Raw genomic sequence first — 18,688 nt, 5'->3', positions numbered from 1 at the left:
ACACCCACCCCGTACGCCAATGGGACCACCAAAAACAAGCAAGAAGCGGGCAGCCGACAGCCCCGCCGGCAACGCCAAGAAGGCTCGTACCGATGTGCCGGCGCCGCGCGCCGCTCCGGCCTTCACTTCGGCGTTGCAGGCGGAAGAGGTCGACTTTCCGCGCGGGGGCGGGACGACTCTGACGCCCCTCGAGGTCAAGCAGGTGCGGGCGGAGGGGCGAGCCGAGGCCGACGCCGAGAGCGGTAAGCCCAAGCCCCGCAAGATTTCGGAACGTCACGCCAAGCGCCTCAAGAAGGTCAGTGGCGCTAGCGATGCCGCACGCATCGAGCGCGACAAGGATACCATCCGAGTCGAGGAGCTCTCCTACAAGCGCCTGGTGCAGGGCACGCTTGTTCTTGGACGCGTACACACTGTTCTTCCCCTGCACCTGGTCGTGAGCTTGCCCAACAACTTGCTTGCACATGTTCCGATTACCGAGGTTTCGAACACGCTTACCGCCGCGCTCAACAAGGAGATGAATGCCGAGGACGAGGATGTCGAGATGGACGACGAGGAGGATGAGGGCGGCGCGCCCGAACTACCCGAGATGTTCGTGCCGGGACAGTATGTTGCTGCCAAGGTGCTCAACGCTTTCCCGACTGCTAGCCAGGCGTTTGTCGCCCAGTACCCCGTTTCCGAGACGACTAGGCTCGCAGCACGCATTGAGCTCACCCTCATCCCCGAGAAGATCAACAACGAGGTCGCAAAGCCCGACCTCACCGATGGGTTCCGCATCACTGGCGAGGTCCTCAGCAAGGAGGACAAGGGATACCGTGTCGGCCTGGGTCTTGGCGAAGCCGCACCGGGCGTCGAAGGCTTCATCAGCAACGACGAGGTGGAGGGTAAGTTACCTGTCTTGGCAGCGCTGACTCCAGGCGAACTCATTCCGGGACAGCTCCTTCCCTCGATTGTGAAGAAGGCGACGGCTGGCGGGCGCGTTCTTCAGCTCAGCACCGACCCGCAGACGCTGATCCACTCGTGCCTCACCGAGGTGTCCAACATCGGCTCGCTGCTGCCTGGCTCGCTCGTGAGCTCCCTCATCACGGCCGTCGTTCCCTCAGGCCTCAATGTCAAGATCTGTGGATTCTACGACGGGACCATCGACCTCGCCCACCTCAGCCTGGGGGAGGACGAGATCGACAGCCGCTTCAAAATCGGCAAGAAGCTCAAGGCGCGTATCCTGTACGACACTGTCGCTGCCGGCGAGCGGCGCTTCGCCCTCTCGGTGCTCCCCCACATCTTCAACCTCTCGTCGCCGCTCACTGCCAACAAAGTGGCGCTCGAGGAGGCCGTGCCCATCGGCAAGACGCTTGCGAGCGTCAAGATCACGCGCGTCATCCCAGATTGGGGTGTTGTCGCGCGCACCGACGACGGCGTCGAGGGTTTCTGCCACATCTCTCACCTCACCGACGAGCGACTCGCCTCTCTGTCCCACAGCACAGTCCAGTTCAAGGCCGGCACGTACCACCGTGCGCGCGTGATTGGGCACTCTCCGCTCGACGGCGTGCTGCTCCTCAGTTTTGAGCCGCGCGTCCTCTCACAGGTGTTTATGGACGTCGGCGAGCTCCAGGTCGGCCAGGTGCTCAAGGGCACCGTCAAGCGACTGAGCGACAAGGGCTTGTTTGTGAATGTGCAGGGGAGCGTCGACGGCGTCGTCTGGCCCCTCCACTACGCCGACATCCGCCTCAAGCACCCCGAGAAGCGCTTCAAGCCCGGCACAAGCGTCAAGGCGCGCGTGTGGGCCCTCGAGCCGGCACGCAACCGCGTCGTCCTGACTCTCAAGAAGAGCCTCGTCGATTCCGACCTCCCCGCACCCAAGACGTTTGAGGACGTCACTGCTGGCGAGATCACGCCTGCCGTCGTGTCCAAGCTCCTCGACAAGGGTTGTATCGTCGACCTGTTTGGCGGGCTGCGCGCGTTCGTACCCCAGTCCGAGGCGGCGCAGGGCTTTGTTGCCAACCTCGCCGACATCTTCTACGTTGGCAAGCCCGTCACCGTCCGCATCACCAACATCGATGCCGACGCTGGCAAGCTCGTCGCTTCGGTGCGCCAGGCGCTCCCAACCGCCGTGGCTGCCGAGAAGCTCGAGGTCGGGGCGGCTGTCAAGGGTGTCGTCGCCCAGATCCACGCCGAGCAGGTCGTCGTCTCGCTCGTCCCGTCGCAGCTCACTGCGCTGCTCTCGCTCGCCAACCTCTCCAACCACAGAGGCATGGGTGTCGACGAGCTCCGCCGCACCCTCAAGACTGGGGAGAAGCTTGACGACCTTGTCGTCGTCTCGAAGAACGAGAAGAGCGGTCTCCTGATCGTCGCCAACAAGCGCGAGCAGAAGGTACCCTCTGGCGTCTCGGCCGCCGCGCGCTCCTTTGACGACCTGCAGGTCGGCGATGTCGTGCCCGGCCGCGTGGTCGGTAAGACGCCCGCCGGCGCAATGCTCCGCATCGGCAAGCACATCCGCGGCCGCGTGCACCCATGCGACGAGGCCGACGACCTCTCCAACGCTTCCGGTACCGGTGCCCTCCGCGTTGACGACAACGTGCTGTGCGCGATCCTGGCCGTTGACACCGGCGCGCGCACCGTCGACCTGTCGACACGCAAGAGCCGCGTCAACCCCGACTTGAAGGTCAAGGTCGCCGACCCCGAGATCACCTCCTTCGGTGACCTGAAGGACGGCCAGGCTGTTCGGGGCCTCGTGCGCTCCATCACCCCTGCCGGCCTCTTCGTCAGCCTGGGACGTAACATCACCGCCCGCGTCATGATCAAGGAGCTCTTTGACGATTTCGTCAAGGACTGGAAACCGCGGTTCGAGATCAACCAGCTTGTTTCGGGCAAGATTTTGACTGTGACAGACGACCGGGCCGAGATGACCCTCCGCACCAAGCCTCGCAAGGCTGAGAAGGCGGGCAAGCTCCGGATTTCCGACTTTAGCGAGGGCCAGAAGGTCACCGCTACCGTTAAGAAGGTCGAGACGTATGGCCTCTTCCTGCGGATTGACGGGTCGGACGTTAGCGGGTTGTGCCACAAGAGCGAAATTGCGGATAATAAGAAGACGGACGTTGCGGCCGCGCTCAAGGGGTTCCGCGAAGGTGATGCTGTGCGCGCTGTCATTGTTTCAGTCGACAAGGAGAAGGGACGCGTCAACTTTAGCATCAAGGCTAGCCACTTTGCCGACGAGTTTGGGGAGAAGGAGGAGGAGGGGGAGGATGAGGAGGATGAGGCGATGGATGAGGATGCGGAGGGTGGCGAGGACGAGGAGGACGAGGACGAGGACGAGGACGGGGACGGCTCCGACAAGGAGGACGAGGACGAGGAGGATGCCGATTCCGACGCCGAGCTCGGCCTCATGGACAGCGACGACGATGACGTCGTGCGCCTCGAAGGCGACGATGAGGACGCCGAGGACGAGGAGGAGGTGAGTCCGCCAGCTGCAAATTCCGTCGTCGGCAGCTGACAGCAGATCGACACCGCGCCCGCCGGCTCTTCCATGGCGCAGAAGAAGATCTCCACCGCCGGACCCATGACTGTCGGCGGCTTTGACTGGGCCGGCAAAGTCGACGACGCAGACTCTGACTCTGACTCTGAGTCGTCGTCCGAGGTCGCGGCCGCCGCCCCCAAGAAGAAGGGCAAGGGCAAGATCGACCTGACGGCGGACGCGGCGTCTGCCCGCCCCCAGTCCGAGTCCGAGTTTGAGCGTGCTCTCCTTGCATCCCCGAACAGCTCGTACCTCTGGATCCAGTACATGTCGTTCCTTCTCTCTCTGCACGAGGTCGACCGTGCCCGTTCGCTTGGCCGGCGCGCGCTCGACCGCATCGCCTTCCGCGAGGAGGGCGAGAAGCTCAACGTGTGGATGGCGCTCGTCAACCTCGAACTGGGCTTCGGCACCCCCGAGAGCGCAGACAAGGTCTTCCGCGAAGCGGTGCAATTCAACGACGGCCGCGCAGTCTTCACTCGCTACATTGACGCCTTAATCGCGGCGGGCAAGGACGCCTCTCTAATCGAAGCAACCTTTAACAAGATGCTCAAGAAATACTCGGCCTTTCCCGAGACGTGGGCGCGCTTCGCCGAGTTCTACTACACGACCAACGTGGACAAGGCGCGTTCCCTCCTCCCGCGCGCCCTCCAGTCTCTTGCCAAGTCTGAACACATTGACGCGACCAAGCGCTTCGCATTGCTCGAGTACAAGTCGGGCTCGGCTGAGCGCGGCAAGACCCTGTTTGAGGGTATCCTCGACCGCCACCCGCGCCGATTGGACGTGTGGAACGTGTACGTCGACGCAGCGGGCCGGGCGGGGGATATGGCCACTGTTCGGGCTCTGGTCGACCGCGCCTTGGGGAGTAAGATGAACGCAAAGAGGGCAAAGTTCGTCTTCAAGAAGTGGCTGGCGCTCGAGTCTAGGGCTGGCGATAAGGCTGGTATGGACAAGGCCAAGGCGCGCGCTAGGGAGTGGGTCGCGGAGAACGCAAAGGTCGAGTCGGGGAGTGAGGAGAGTGGGAGTGAGAAGAGTGGGAGTGAGGGGGAGAGCGAGGACGAGGACGAGGACGAGAGCGACGACGAGTAGCCATAGATTCTGCATGCATATTCTCAACCACCCAGCCCATTTCCAGACCAAATCCCCGGTCAGGAACCAACCGTCCCCATCCAACCTCCACCCTCCACCTCCCCTCCACCTCACCCTCCAGACACCTCACGCGTCGTCACATTGACTCGTCCCACCACCCATGCCCTCTCTCGAGCCATACTTCCACGCCGCCCAGCTCGACATCGTCGTCCCGGTGGGTGGTGTTGCGCCTCCACCGTCCGACGCCCGTGAGCGTGCGGCATGGTGGGCGGGCGTGACGGCGCAACCCGGGCGCGATACAGTGTTCCTCGGTGCGTCGGATCTCGGAGATGGAAGATTGCAGCTAATACCAGACGAGAAGGTGTCCTACGCCGTCTCGCTGCGCCTTCCCACCAACGCGCTCCCCACCAACGCGCTCCCCACCAACGCGCTCCCCACCAACGCGCTCCCCACCTCCAGTCCCAATCCCAGTCCACCAGGGACACCCCCCGAACTCTCCGCCCTCACGAAACACCTGCATATGACGGCCACCGTGTCGTTCCTGCCTCCCCTTGGCCCTCCAGTGGGCTTTGAGAGACGGGGTAGCCTCGCACCGCCCCCGCCAGTGGGCAAGGATACAACGCCCCCGCCAGTGGGAAAAGATACAACGCCGAAGGGATCGCCGACGAAACAACGGCCGTCGCCTATCTCCCCCCCGCGGTTGGCGACCCCACAAGCCGCGGCCGGGACACATGCTGGTTTGACGCTCAATCTCCCCAATATCCCTCTTCCTCACACCCCTCACACCCCCCACGCCATCCCGCCCACCCCTACGTCTGCCGCACACCAACCCAGCCGGCCGCCCGTCACCGAGAGTGGTGTGGGTGGACCACCCCTCACGCCCCGGCCTGTGCCTGCCATGTCACCCGGCGCCGAGGAATACGCTGATTTGGAAGGGGTGACAGTATGGGAGGGCGAGGTGGCTGTCGACGGTAGCCGTCCTACCCTCGTACACACCGACGAGGGGTGGGTTGCTGTCTGGGTCGGCGAGATGAATGTTGGTATGTTGTCCCCTGACAATGGAGCTGACATTAGTGTATGTCCGCACACAAATCGCCAACCCCGTACTAGGGATCACGGCCTCGGCTACACTGCGCGCCAAGCCCCGCAAGGTCGTTTCGGATACTGCCAGTATCCGGTCTGTTGCTACGACAGCCAGCGTGCAGACGGAAGATGTTGGCGTCGACGACGGCGACGACGACGAGGAGGAGCATATCGACCTCGCGCACATGGAGGAGGTCGATCTGTTGGGAGGATTGGCTGCGAGTGAGTCTGCCCAGTCATTTGGAGGACACTGCTGACCCCAGCCCCGGTGCCGTCGTCGCGCCTTGGACCTACGCTTATGGAGGACATGTCCATTTCGATCCCGCCGAGCAGAACACCCCGACCGCAGTCTATCCCCTCGGCCGCGCCGATACAACTATCGGTCAGCGCCGGCACGACCATGCGCAAGTCGTTCCGTCGCGTGCTGGGACTCTCCCCGGGTCTGCGGGTGCGCATGCGCACCCTCTTCCTCCCACAGCTCCTCCCGCCTGGGGCGGCAGCTGACGAGTCAGAGGACAGCGTTGAGCGTAAAATTGTCGTCTGCGTCGAGATTGAGAACGGCGCCGATTCGAGTGAATACGCATTCGAGGTGGAGCAGGTGGCTGTCGAGGTTGGAGGTAAGGGAGCCAAGGCGACGGCCGAGCTCGTCTGCCAGCCAGGAACGACAGTGCGCAAGCCTAGCTCGTCATCGCCGCCACGTACACCAGCTCCAGATACCGTGTTCCCGCTCCAGCTCGCTGCGCACGAGCAGTACAACCTGCTGTACGCAGTGACGATCGCGTCGTCGCCCGGATCGACCGAGGTCGCGCGACACAAGGGTGAGGAGAACCGGGTCGTCGCGATTGTCCTCACTGGCCGCCCCTACCGCCTCGAGTCTGGGGCCAAGACGTTCCCCACAGCCCCCTTCCACAGCAGGTGGAACTGCAACCTCGATCTCGGCCCGTTCTACTCGACGCTTCCGCCCGCCCCGCCGCCTCCTCCTGCGCCAAAGCAGAACCGACCAACTCTCAAGGTCGCTGCGCCGACTCTGAACGCTATTGCAGGTGACAGGCGGTACGCGTTAGCCAACCTCCTCCCAGACGACAGGCGGGTAGTGACCAATCCGGGGCGCCCGAACGGCCACCACCCAAGCCAGGTGGTCTCTGGGCGCGTCATGAGCGGCCGCTACGCCGGCGACGGGCACGGTCTCCTCGTTTCTGTTCGCCTCCTCCCTGGGGAAGAGGGGGGAATTGTACCAGCCCCTCTGACGCCAGACACGACGGGGACAATCTACGCCCTCGACACATTCAGCATTGAGGTGTTTGTGCACAACCGCACCGACACGGTGCGGCGATTCCGCCTCGCGGTTCCTGCGCGGGAAGCGGACACGCGTATCCGCGACCTTTGGTCGGTGCGGCGGAGACGCCGTGCCGACGAGGCGACGTACGGTGTCGACGACGCGGTGCTCGGGGCCATGTTGGCGCAATACGAGGCTGCTGCACCGGCGCTGGTGGCTCTGGAGACTGACGTGCGGTGCGGCCCGCTGCTGCCTGGGGCGAGCCTGGCTGCGCGGATCAGGTTCCTTGCGCTGCGGGATGGGGTGCATCGCATCGAGCGGCTGCGGCTGACGGGCATGGAGGGCGACTTTGACTTTGACATCTCGCCAGTGCTCGAGGTGGTGGTTGCGGCGAGGTAGGGGAGGGCATTGCATGGCATGTGATGTGATGCGACGTGGTGCAACTAGACGTAGACATGGGCTATGCACCGGCTGTGGCTGTCGACGACGGCATGGCATGCTCCTGACTGGCAACGGCACGTTCTCACCAACGGCCAAGTGCGTCGGGCCAAGTGCAGTGCGACATGGCTGGCCGCCGGGCGCCGAGAAAGTTTCCGAAGGAGCGGTTCGGTGCACGTGCGGGTGATGCTGGACGACGCAGGCAGGGTTTGGCGAGGCTTAGGCTGAGGCTGGGCTGAGGCTGAGGCTTAGGCTGGCTGGAGGCTGGCTTGGCTTGGGGTGCCAAGGGATTTGGCTCGTGGAGACTGTGGAGCAACGTGCTCCAACAAATGGAAATCCCAGCGCCCAGGGCCATGCCGTTGCTGCCGTAGCCTCCCCGCTGTACTACACGTCACTATCACGGAATGGCATCGCCCCGACGAACCTTGACGTCGAGTGGTCCAGGTCGTACGTACAAGTAACGCTGCCGTCGTGTCAACGTAAAGGCATGGTACGAGGGTGCTCCACCGCACTGCACTGCAGACTCACACTGCACCAGTTGTCATATGTCGTCTCGCTGAGCAGGTAGTCACTCGGACGATCAGCGTGGCATGTAGCCGATACTCTACATCTGTTGATTCGTTGATTTGTTCATCCGTACGCACTCTTGAGTCGTCTTTTCCCTGCTCGTATTCCAGTCGCAAGAAGAATAAGACGCTGGCGAGGCACAGAGAGGGAACGAGAGAACCAGAAGACTGGCTCTGATTTGTGCGGGATTTTGCAGCGTGACCAAACTACAGAAAAGGGAAGCATGCTTCTTACCCTGAGCGGGAGGGACGAGGGATTTCAGTCGTCCGATTTCGCCGCTCAGCCCACGACAGACGACCCGAAACACTCTTAGAGTTTTAGTTCAGTCCAACAACTTACCAACTTGTTCTTCCACACCATGTCGCCACCTCTGATGCGCTTCTTCACGCCCCCGCCAGAGTCCACCCACACCCACACCCCACCATCCCCCGTCCCAGCCTTTGTCCGCGTCGTGAGTCGCCCGAAAACACACCTGACGCCAGGCCGACGAACAGGCGCTGGACGGAGTCACAGATGACGAGATCGTCAAGTGGTGCTGCTACCGCGACGACGAGTTTATGGACGCCGAGGACGAGGACGACGACGAATAGCACAGCAACAGATCAGAAGACATAAGGGAGGCAGCTCAACACGGCAGAGCCGGAGACTAGAACAGTTGTACGACCATGTATGATAGCAGTGGAGCAAAGTATGATAGCACTGGAGTGCCGCGTAGAGGTGTCCGTGTCCGTTGTCTCCATTCTTCCCCTCTGCCTGGCGTCTCCTTTCCCTCTCCCCCCCTCCCCCCCCCCGCACGTCCCTAGTGAGGCATTTTACCTTCCCCGTCTCGGACATTATCGAGCCCGAGCCTGACCCCGAGCCGTGCCCCGCACAACGCTCAGACACCCCCCGCACGCCCCCCGCACGCCATCCATTTCCAAGACCACCAGGTTAGACCCATTTCCAAGACGGCGTGCTGGCGAGGATGACGCAGCAGGATGCCACGAGGGAGGATTGACTGACACCGCCTCCAGGCGACCACGCGGGAATGGGGATGGGCCAGCCTCCAGCCTCAGCAGCGACGAGCTACAAGTCACATACTCTCGGAATAGAGTTTGCGGTCGTGGGGCCGAGATCGACCGATCCAGGAGAGCTCTCGGCCACGCCTGCGCAATCGTCAAAACACCTCCCGCCTTGCATTTTGGCCCAAAACTAACAGCACAGCCTACATTGCATACCAGGCACAGGAACCGGACATATCTGCAACTTGCAGTCCGTGGAATGTCTCACACCTCACGACTGCAGCTCATTCACCACAAACTCGTCCTTGGCCGTACCCCGCGTCGTCTCCGGCTCGCCCTTGGTGCCAAAGACGTCCAGCTCGTCCACCTCGCCTACGCCCGCGACCGGGAAGACCTTGGACAGGACAACTAGCACTACTCCTGAGACAGTGAAGCCCAGAGGCCAGCAGAGAAAGTACAGTTTCTTGATTCCTTCCGGGACGCGAGTACCAGCCACGTTGTTGAGGAATCCCGGGAAGAGGGGCCCGACACCGCATGCCCATGCGATTACAGCGCGCCAGTTCACACCCTTCCAATAGTAGTAGATGGACGACGAGTTGCACTCGTACTGCTGTCAGCTTTGAACGCAAGTCAGCTGACAAGGGCTGTGAGCTTGAGTTTACGCTGGTGTACAAAGAAAAAGTCAAACACAAGAGTGCCAGTGATCGGCGCCAGGAAGACGGCGTACCCGCCCATCACTGGAGTTAGCTGTAAGCCCCTCGGACAACAACTCACCCGAGAGGAAGGTGTTGGAACCGCTGAGCAGCGCCCATGGACACATGGCCACCGAGATTGCGAGGGTGATGTATGCTGCTGTCAGCTGTTATTGTCTGTTTAACCCACCGCCACGACGGATGTTGAGGTATCGCGGCCATAATGAGGTGAGGTCGATGCCTCCCGCCAGGAGGTTACCCGGCACGTTAATGCCCCACTGGGAAAGGACGAATGCGCCACCTGGAAATCAGCTTGTGGTGATGGACAAACTTACATGCAAAGAAGACGGCGGCACGTGCCCCAGGTCCACCGTGTTTCTGTACAACGCGGAGGAGCTCGTACGGCGTCCACAGCAGTCCCTCGTCGGGATAATGCTGTGCCGCGACAGAGGTACATACAATGCCAATGAGGTTTGTGAGTGTGCCAACGACAGGTTGGCATAGTGCCAGAGTAAGGAATGGGGCGCTTGGACGTATAGCGAAACGAGTATAGTCGCTCTGGTTGAGGATTCCAGCGCAGATCGACCCCAGCGACGTGCTGATTCCATACACGACGGCCCAGCCGAGCTGGGACCCACGAGCCGGCTCAACACCAAGCAAAGCGAGTCCTTCGGGCTTCATGAGTGGTCCGCCGCCGTGTCCGCGCGCCAGACTCCAAATAAACAGTGTGAATGCCGTGACTGTGCTTGTGAAACATACAAACACCATCGGTCGCCTAATATGTTCTGGCGGAATAAGAAGCAGAGGCATGGTCAAGACGGTGAAGAGGGCGAAACACATGAAATCCGCATTGGTCATAAACGCACTTTCTGGCAGTGTGTTCTTCATCCTGTAAATGGATGGAAACATTGAGCCGAGAAAGACCTTGAGGCACTGTCCGCCAAACCAACCCTGTGTCGCCGTCCACGTAAACGAGAGAATAATCCGATTGATGAGGGGGAAGTAAGCTGCCTTGATGCCCCATACCGAGCGGCTCCACATGGGAAACGAGACGTGCCAGTACGCCCCAACCCACCCGGTCAAGATCCATACCGAGACGATGATGGCTTGCGCAGCGACAGTCACCGCCATCGCTTGCCCGACAGTCAGGCCTAGACCGAGCAGCGCCGCACCCCCAGACCACCCCGAGACGTTGACGCCGGTCGTGACCCAGAACCCCACGTACGACCAGTAGCCCCATGTACGACGGGACGGCGGCAGGGGGACGTTGTCGCGGTTGAGCTTGTGTCAGAGTGGAATAGGGAAACGCACCCAGGCATTCTGCTCCCACACGTCTTCCTCGCCGGCACGCTGCTTGACTTGTAGCCTTTTGGCCCACGATTTGCTCGCTACACCAGCCATGATACAGTTGGAATCAAGAGGAGGGTACTGGCCAGCTCCCTTTTGTTGCGGAGGTCGGAGCGGTGGTGGGCAGTCCATTCGGATCAGCTGGAGCGAGTCAGCGAGCGACGAGCGAGACGAGCGTATAGGCACTGCAGACAGAGTGGGCAAGGTTGGTCGCCACTTGAAGGTGAGCTTGGGCAACCAACCCGACTGGTTACGACGGCTGCGACTCGTGCCTCCATCGCCCACATAACCTTGAAGCCCACACTGCCGAGGTGCCCGCACCTGCCAGCACTCGCCGTTCGCTGTTCCTGCCCCAATAAGCGCCGTGTGGGCATCAGCACGCCGTTCGATGTTCTTGCCCTCAATAAGCGCCGTGTGGGCATCAACAACTCGAGGAACGACAAGGTGGAGACTTACGTCGATACATGCGCCCACCCCCACCCCCACCCCACATGCCCACATGACCGCCAACGCCCGCATGTAAGATATGGACAGTCGCGCCTTGCCATCGCTCAACACAGCTTAAGCCAGCGCTCCACTCATCTCCGCTCCACTCCCTCCTCTTCATCCACTCCACCATGACCGTCACCGCCTCACCACTGCGCATCGGCGTCGACGTCGGCGGAACGAATACGTGAGTACAGCGTATCTCTATCTCGGCATACCTCGGCCAATTCCATCCCTAACCCCAGCGACGCCGTCGTGCTGGACCTGACACCGGGCTGCGCCGACCCCGTCCTAGCAGCATACAAGGCGCCCACGACGCCAAACGTCGCCGAGGGCATTCAGGCTGCGATTGCCGCAACCCTCCAGAAAGCAAATGTAGACAAGAACCGTATCCAGGCGGTCGCGATCGGGACGACGTCGTTTGTCAATTCGCTCATCGAGCGGGATGCGGCCAAGCTCGACCGCGTGGCGGTTGTGCGTCTCTGCGGCCCTTTCTCGCGCTTGTGTCCGCCCTTTGCATCGTTTCCATACGAACTGAGGGCTGTACTTGAAGGACCAGTGTTCTTCGCTCGTGGCGGCCTCGAGGTGGATGGACGCGAGATCGACCCCATCGACCCCGCCGAGATCCGCTCCATCAGTGCCAAAATCCGGGAGATGGGGGTACGGTCCGTCGCGGTGGCCGGGTGTTATTCCCCTATCGATGAGGAGTTTCGACAAGAAGAAAAGGTTGGAGCAATTATCCGCTCAGAAATCCCGAATGTGCGCGTCACCCTGTCAAAGGACGTGGCGAACATTGGGCTCCTGCAGCGCGAAAACGCTACCATCCTCAACGCTGCCCTCCTCTCCTTTGCTGAGAGGACGGTTGAGGGGTTCCGCGCGTCAACGGCCGCACTTGACCTCGACTGCCCCGTCTTCCTGACTTCCAATGACGGCACGCTCATGGCGTGTGAGCAGGCTGCGCGGCTCCCAATTCGGACGTTCTCGAGCGGACCTACAAACTCGATGCGGGGCGCCCACTTCCTCGCCTCGCTGACGGGGGCTAAGCGTGAGACGGCGCTAGTCATCGACGTCGGCGGAACCACTACCGAGATCGGTGTGCTCCTCCCCACAGGCTTTCCACGACAGGCTGGGGCGTTCCACGAACTTGTGGGCGTGCCCCTTAACTTCTCCATGCCGCATGTTCATTCTATGGGGCTGGGCGGCGGCTCGCGGGTACGCAAGGGCAACAAGACAACGGTCGGGCCTGATTCGGTTGGGTACCTCATCACAAAGGAAGCGCTGTGCTTTGGAGGACGCACGCTCGTGGCTACAGACATCGCCGTGGCTGCCGGCAAGGGTGATGGGATTGGGAATGCTGCACTCGTTGCAGAAATTGATGAGGCGATGGTGGAGAGTGCGCAGGCCCGCATAAAGACGATGATCGAACTCGCAATCGACAGTATGAAGACCAGCACAGCCGACGTCCCAGTCTACCTCGTTGGCGGCGGTGCGATTCTCGTTCCAGACGAGCTGGCCGGCGTGAGCAAGGTCCATCGCTTCCCGCACTACGGCGAGGCCAACGCTGTCGGAGCGGCTTGTGCCCAGATCTCAGCGGTCATCGATACGTTCGAGGACACGAGTATAAAATCCATTACAACTGTGCAGCGCGAGGTGGAAGCGCGCGCCATTGCACGCGCCATTGCGAATGGCGCGGATCCAGCCCACACAACCGTGGTCGAGTCAGAGGCCATCCCAATCGCCTACACCACCGGCAAGTGCCGGTTCTACGTCAAGGCCGCTGGGGAGTGGACTGGCGCGGCGGCGCTGGACGACACTGAGGCGGCTGGTGGTGCGTTGTCATGGGACACGAGCTCGCCCGTCAAGCCTGTCGAGCCCGCGAACGGAAAGGGCGCCCTGCCGACATCGGATGTGACGATAACTGCGGCGGATATTCTAGCTTACAAGCCAAAGATCGAGGGTAAGCATTGGGTCATTTCCGAGCTCGACCTGCAATGGATCGCCGACGGCTGCTACATCCTCGGCACGGGTGGCGGTGGAAACCCCGCCACGACCATGCTCGCCATCCGCGAGCTTGTGCGTGCCGGCGGCACTGTCCGGGTAATGGATCTGGAGAGCTTGGGGCCCGACGACAAGGTCGTGTGGGGAGGCGGTATTGGGTCGCCCGAAGTCGTGCTTGAGCGCCTGGACGGCGGTGATCCGAGCGAGGCAACACGTGCGCTCGTCGATTTTGTCGGACTGAAGCGCGTCGGCGGCCTTGCTGCCCTCGAAATCGGCGGCGGAAACGGCATGCACCTCATGGCCGCCGGCAGCTCGAAATACCTCGACATTCCCGTCATCGACGGCGACTTCATGGGCCGCGCTTACCCGACGGGCTGGCAGACGACTGTCAATGTCTTTGATAAGGGCGACCGCGGAGAAATGAGTCTTCCAAACGCAATGTGCTCGGGTAATGGGAACAATACATTCATGACCAGCGCCAAGCACTATACTGACATCGACCGGATCATGCGTGCTGGTTGTGTCGAGATGGGCACACATGCCGATGTGGCTTGTCGGCCGCTCGACAAGGCTTTTCTCCGCAAAGCTCTCGTGCGGAATACGGTGTCGCAGGCATGGCGGCTGGGACGCGCTGTCTCTCTCGCCACGAAACAGGCCAATATAGGCAACGTGGGCCGCGTCCTCGTCGACGCGGTTGGCGGTGACAAAGCCGCCAAAGTCCTTTTTGCAGGAAAGGTGACCGACGTCAGCAGACACATCTACAAAGGCCACACATATGGCGAAATCACGATACAGGCACTAGCGACCGAGGAAGACACTCCAACACAACGTTTCGAGGGCGTCATGAAGAGTAACCACGCGTAAAATCCAAGCTAACCCCAGTCCCATTCAAGAACGAGAACCTGCTCTGTAAACACATCGTGGATGGAAAGGAGGCGATCGTGGCAGGCGTACCCGACCTCATCTCAGTACTGGATGCGCAAAACGGCCTCGCACTCGGCACACCAGAGTACAAGTACGGCCAACGGGTTCTTGTACTGGGCATCACGGCCGCTCCGCAGTGGACTACAACTGAGCGGGGCCTGCAACTCGGAGCCCTCCCTGCGTTCGGGTACGACGTGCCGTACGCCCCGCTGGGGGAGTATGTGCAGCCTGCGAGCGTGATCGCCGAGTACGGCTAGGTTGGTGGGTGTGGTAGTGGATGCATGATGTGTTGAGGGGTGGTCGTTGAGTGGGACTACGTGCGATAGGATTGTTCGACCGAGGTTACAGTACCGAGGACCCAGCAAAGTACACCTTGAATGCCGACTCGATTCGTGGCTGCATTCCAACTGCCAGCGTCGTATACCACGACGGTTGCATCGTTACTCGTCTCTTCCTCTCCTCCTGGCCCTCATTCGCCCTCACTCCCCCTCCCCCTCGTCCTCTCTCTCATCCTCATCCTCCCCCTCTCTCTCATCCTCATCCTCCCCCTCTCTCTCATCCTCATCCTCGGACCAGTCTGACGCCTCGTCTTCGTCTTCGCTAATCTCCTCGAGCCACTGGCATCAGCACCGACACACATGTACCCACCGTAGGCTCCCAGTCGGGCGGGAGGGTGTTTCGCGGTTTACGACGAGACATGGAAATGGGTGGGGATGGTGGGATGGAACGGTGATGAGCCGCGTATATGATGCTTATATGACGCTCGGTACAGTATCGCTCACACGCTCCCATGATCAGCGAGTGGGAAAGGAAGCTGCCATGCTCAGCGGGAGTGGGAAAAGAACACGGGGCGAGATGGGGATGAGGGAGAGGGAGAGGTAAGCCACAAACCCGCATAGGCGCGAGGTAAGCCACAAACCACACGCGTCTGCGATGTCAGTCCTCTTCCAGGACCAATCGACACCTTTCACATGCTTACATCGCACATGTCTTGCCGTTGGTGGACGGGAGTGGCGCCGCAAGTGATTCACACGTGGACACAGGGCCAACCCACCCGCCTGGCAGATCCGAGAGCAATACACTACTCGTTACCTCAACCCGAGTTGCGACTGTGGGGCGTGGTGAGGCGGTGGGTAAAACAACATATACATCCCATGAATCGAGACTCTCGACTCTCCCATCGAGGGACAGAGGTCTTAACGAGATGAACGATGGACACATGCTTACAACACGTTCTCTACCCTGCTTTTCGTCACCGCATCCTCGCCCACGCCTTATGTGTCTAAGCATGTCCTTATCTGGCTGGCCAGCCGCCCCATGCCTGTGTCTAAGCACGTTCTTATCTTGGCGGGCCAGCCGCCCTTCCTGTGTCTACCACCACACGCGCTCGACCGGCCGCCGCTCCTCATTGACCTCCTTGATACTCGGCAGAGCCGAGGATGCACTGCTGTTCGACCCGCGATGCCAGATATCGGCTGGTGGGAGCGGGAGGTCGGGCAGCTCAAAGTGCTCAGACATGATGCTCCGCTTGGTGAGGTTGTGCGTGAACCCGTCCGTGAACGGGTCGTAGGCACGGACCGGGTGTACCTGGGCATCCAGGATCGAGGGGTTGTAGAGGCTCGAGCTCGTCGAGTGGCTGAGGTTTGAGCTCGAGTGGCTGAGGCTCGAGCTTGTCGAGTGGCCGAGGTTCGAGCTCGAGCTCGAGCTCGGGGAGTGACTGAGACGCGAGATCGAGGCGGAATGGGAGAGGTTCGAGCTCAAAGTACAGTTGGAGAGAGTGGAGGATGAGCGGAGGGAGACGTGGGCCGTGCTGGAGCGGTTCCACGAGGTCCGCAGAGGCATTGGGGCTGATATCCGGTGCTTGATAGAGGGATTGGGCGGGCTAGCACGCACGAGAGGAAGGCTGGACGAGCGAGGTGGTACAGCGTGACCACTCAGTATGGTTGGGAATGGCGTCGTTGGAGTGCGTACCGAACAGTCTGGGGTCGATGGAGCGGTGGTGAGTGCCGGCGTGGGAGGGATTGATGCGCTGCGTGAGCGAGAGACTGAGAGCGTGCGAGACGACAGCCATCCCCGCAAGTTGTCGGCCACAAAGACGACATACGCATCGTACACGGCGTCGTCGAGCTCATCGGGGAGCTGGGGTCAGCCGAGTTGGGAGATCAACTTACCAGTGGGAAGGCGGTCGTTGGCGCTGGACTACCGGGAGAGGACATTGCGAGCTCGGGATGCGCAAGTGAGCTGGAGCTGAGCTGGAGCTGGACAAGGAGCTGGAGCTGAGCTGGAGCTGGACGCTGGGCTTATGAGGCAGCAGCTATGTGCGAACATGAGTGGAAAAGGTCAGTGGCCGCGGTGCGAGCGCTTTCTGGGGTCGTCACCAACCGTCACCACAGTCATAGTCACCATGGGAAGATCGGAGTTGTAGCGAGCGTGTACATTGCGCCGTGTGCATGTCAGGAGTAACCATGTTCCCGGTCTCTGTTCCCGTTGCCCTGCAAGTGCAGCGTGGACAGCGTGGGCAGTGAGTGTGTGACAACCAAAACGAAGAGTGCGAGAGACTCTTGCTCTTTGCAAGCCCCATCAGACCCATCAGCCCGAACCCCGGCACCAGCAACCGTGAGGCCTCACCCCGGTCTGGACCGTGGCGCCGCCACCGTCTGTGCAGCGCCTCTAGGTCTCTGGGTCTGACAAGTGGCACGGAAATAGGAACTGTCCGAACTGTGCCCGGTTACATCGGGATTCTCTGCGGACGGGTGAGGGTCAGTGCTCTTGTCTTGCTTCTCTTCTTGAACGGCGCGAAAGCTTATGCAAGGTGGCGCCGGATCGAATGGAACCAATCCCTGATTCCTTCAAGCAGATTATCTTCTACCTATTTGGTGGTAGGCCGCATGTTGTGGAGCATGGGGAAAGTGAGCATTTGCAGCGTGTTATATGCTGTGGCAAGTTCTAGTGGTGCGAGAAGAGGAGCCTTGTTCAGCCCTGGCACTTTGTCAGCAGTAGAAACACTAACAGTTATTCTCAACAGCACATCGAGTCGAGGGTTAGTATTCGTCGTTACACTCCCGCTCCCCGTCGCTATCAACGGGCTCCTGTACAATAACCACCACATAATCGGATTGGTCGTCTTGGTCCTCTTCCTCCGCCGACAGTCCATGATGAAAGGAAAAATGGATTTATGGTGGAAAAGACAGAAGTATGTGTATTCCTAGACTCCTGTACGTTGTGCATTCTCTACTTTACTTCTCTCCCTTGTCCTTGTCCTCGTCCTCGTCCTTGTCCTGGCCCTCATCGCCATCCTCCTGGTTGTCCTCTTCTGCGTCACTGTCCTCTTCGGACACCTTCTGGGTAGTCATGTCCTCGTCCCCGTCCTCGTCATTGGGTTCGTCCTCCTCTGTAACGTCATCGCCCTTGCCGTCGTCCTTGGGCTCGTCCCTGCCGTCGTCCTTGGGCTCGTCCCTGCCGTCGTCCTTGGGCTCGTCCTTGCCGTCCTTGCCGTCCTCCTCGCTACCCTCCCCGTCCGAGGGGTCACAGTCAACCCAGTCCTACCATGAGCCAGACCAGCGCGGTACTCACGTATTCGAAAGGTGGCGAGTACTCGTACATCTGGCGCGCTCTTGTGTGCCAAGTCATTAGGTGGATCCCAGTCAGAATATATCCATAGAGTAGTGATGGTTACGAGCTTGGTGCTATGGCTTGCCCTTCTCACCCAACCCCTTCACTTCACCTCGCTCCCTCATCACCCTTACCCAAGCTCCTTGACTGACCGTGAGCGGCCGCGCTCTTCGTCTTCCTCGTCGCTGTCGTCTTCTTCGTCGCTGTCTTCTTCGTCATCTTCGTTGTCGTCTTCTTCGTCGCCGCTGTCAGGGCCACAGTCGTCGTAGTCCTACAGTCAGTAGAGCCAAGTCAAGTCCTAGACTCAGCAGGGCCAAAGTCGACTCACGTCAGGGAAAGGCTGTTCGTCCGTCATGTTGTGGACGGGGATGTCGTGCGTTTCAGCTATTGATGATGAGGAGATGTCGTGCGTTTCAGCTACTTATGATGAGGAGATGTCAGTGCGTTTCAGCTATTTATGATGAGGGGTGGGAGGAGTGGAGAGCCGACTGGTGCGGCGCAGCAGTTCGCCTTGAGCACACGGGTACCCGTGGTGCGAACGGCTTGCCGGTCGCGCCGCGCGCTGCGCCGAGCCGAGCGCAAGGGAAGGGGTCCCAGCAGCGACTGATGGTGCCAAACTGTGGCGTTCTGTTCTTTCCCAGCTTCCCGGCCCACTTTGCCGATGACGAGG

General features: G+C 60.8%; 7 protein-coding genes across 7 annotated transcripts; 4 read left to right on the top strand and 3 right to left on the bottom strand.

Moving 5' to 3' along the window:
- Nucleotides 1-19: 19 nt before the first annotated feature.
- On the top strand, nt 20-4,594 carry RRP5 (uncharacterized protein; the record flags this gene model as incomplete). The annotated part of the gene is made up of 3 exons (XM_060599703.1): nt 20-881; nt 915-3,448; nt 3,494-4,594. The coding sequence occupies 3 exons, from the start codon at nt 20-22 to the stop codon at nt 4,592-4,594; spliced, it is 4,497 nt and encodes a 1,498-aa protein (XP_060456370.1).
- A 160-nt stretch (nt 4,595-4,754) lies between these two features.
- On the top strand, nt 4,755-7,352 carry CcaverHIS019_0311740 (uncharacterized protein; the record flags this gene model as incomplete). Its single annotated transcript, XM_060599702.1, has 4 exons — nt 4,755-4,905; nt 4,948-5,634; nt 5,669-5,899; nt 5,941-7,352. 4 exons carry the CDS (start codon nt 4,755-4,757, stop codon nt 7,350-7,352), a joined length of 2,481 nt encoding a protein of 826 aa, XP_060456369.1.
- A 964-nt stretch (nt 7,353-8,316) lies between these two features.
- On the top strand, nt 8,317-8,548 carry CcaverHIS019_0311730 (uncharacterized protein; the record flags this gene model as incomplete). The annotated part of the gene is made up of 2 exons (XM_060599701.1): nt 8,317-8,409; nt 8,441-8,548. 2 exons carry the CDS (start codon nt 8,317-8,319, stop codon nt 8,546-8,548), a joined length of 201 nt encoding a protein of 66 aa, XP_060456368.1.
- A 682-nt stretch (nt 8,549-9,230) lies between these two features.
- On the bottom strand, nt 9,231-11,052 carry CcaverHIS019_0311720 (uncharacterized protein; the record flags this gene model as incomplete). Its single annotated transcript, XM_060599699.1, has 6 exons — nt 9,231-9,566; nt 9,599-9,696; nt 9,734-9,808; nt 9,842-9,952; nt 9,987-10,932; nt 10,963-11,052. The coding sequence occupies 6 exons, from the start codon at nt 11,050-11,052 to the stop codon at nt 9,231-9,233; spliced, it is 1,656 nt and encodes a 551-aa protein (XP_060456367.1).
- A 563-nt stretch (nt 11,053-11,615) lies between these two features.
- Nucleotides 11,616-14,663, top strand: CcaverHIS019_0311710 (uncharacterized protein; the record flags this gene model as incomplete). Its single annotated transcript, XM_060599698.1, has 3 exons — nt 11,616-11,671; nt 11,730-14,332; nt 14,365-14,663. 3 exons carry the CDS (start codon nt 11,616-11,618, stop codon nt 14,661-14,663), a joined length of 2,958 nt encoding a protein of 985 aa, XP_060456366.1.
- A 1,114-nt stretch (nt 14,664-15,777) lies between these two features.
- Nucleotides 15,778-16,622, bottom strand: CcaverHIS019_0311700 (uncharacterized protein; the record flags this gene model as incomplete). The annotated part of the gene is made up of 2 exons (XM_060599697.1): nt 15,778-16,545; nt 16,578-16,622. 2 exons carry the CDS (start codon nt 16,620-16,622, stop codon nt 15,778-15,780), a joined length of 813 nt encoding a protein of 270 aa, XP_060456365.1.
- Nucleotides 16,623-17,642: 1,020 nt separating this feature from the next.
- CcaverHIS019_0311690 (uncharacterized protein) lies at nt 17,643-18,373 on the bottom strand (the record flags this gene model as incomplete). The annotated part of the gene is made up of 4 exons (XM_060599696.1): nt 17,643-17,948; nt 17,980-18,019; nt 18,153-18,289; nt 18,347-18,373. 4 exons carry the CDS (start codon nt 18,371-18,373, stop codon nt 17,643-17,645), a joined length of 510 nt encoding a protein of 169 aa, XP_060456364.1.
- Nucleotides 18,374-18,688: the final 315 nt, after the last annotated feature.

The sequence above is a fragment of the Cutaneotrichosporon cavernicola genome (assembly GCF_030864355.1).
Source record: "Cutaneotrichosporon cavernicola HIS019 DNA, chromosome: 3".
Classification (NCBI taxonomy): domain Eukaryota; kingdom Fungi; phylum Basidiomycota; class Tremellomycetes; order Trichosporonales; family Trichosporonaceae; genus Cutaneotrichosporon; species Cutaneotrichosporon cavernicola.
The sequence above is the reverse complement of the archived record's forward strand: the minus strand, read 5'-3'. Positions and strand labels throughout refer to the sequence as shown.